Here is a 506-nt window from a genome sequence, read left to right as displayed (position 1 = left end):
AAAGAGGGGGGGAGGGAGACAACCAGCCTGGAGAAGGGATTTAATACAGTGGGGGGCTGGCAAGGAGATGGGGCAGGAGGGAGATGGAAAGTTGTGTCCTACCAGGGGTGTTTCTCACCACGCGGCTCCCAGTTGTCCCTAAACCAGCCTGCAAAGCCAGCACAAAAGCCACTTTGCACCCCTGAAGACCCCCCCATTCCCCAGCAGAGGTAGCTGGGGCAAAAGCAGAGCAAGGAGCGACCGTTTGCCCTCATTCGGGTGCAGACGGCAGCGCTGCATGGGACTCAGAATAAAGTCGCATCCATCGTTGCTCCGTTAAGAAGCAGCTGAGTAAGACTGTCCCGGGGCTGCGAGCATGTGCCCACACTCTGCCTGCAGCTGCCTCCAGGCATCGGCTCCCTCCTCCCCGGCTGGGTCTCAGCCTGCCCTTGCCGACAGTCACACGGGGACAGGGGGTCGGTCCCTCCAGCTGCTGGGGGGGTCCCTGTGGTGGCCGTGTCCACCTG

General features: G+C 61.9%; 1 protein-coding gene across 1 annotated transcript in view; it reads left to right on the top strand.

The window, feature by feature from the left end:
• The window catches only part of FIBCD1 (fibrinogen C domain containing 1), a 16,345-nt gene that overhangs the window by 1,583 nt on the left and 14,256 nt on the right, over window positions 1-506 (top strand). The window contains exon 2 of the mRNA XM_035898238.1: window positions 1-30. This exon is cut by the window's left edge and continues 128 nt beyond it. Within this exon, the coding sequence (XP_035754131.1) occupies window positions 1-30 (30 nt within the window). The remainder of the gene's footprint in view (window positions 31-506) is intronic.

This window comes from Egretta garzetta, unplaced genomic scaffold (assembly GCF_000687185.1).
Source record: "Egretta garzetta isolate BGI_Z169 unplaced genomic scaffold, ASM68718v1 scaffold497, whole genome shotgun sequence".
Taxonomy (NCBI): Eukaryota; Metazoa; Chordata; class Aves; order Pelecaniformes; family Ardeidae; genus Egretta; species Egretta garzetta.
This window is presented reverse-complemented; position numbering and strand designations above follow the sequence as displayed.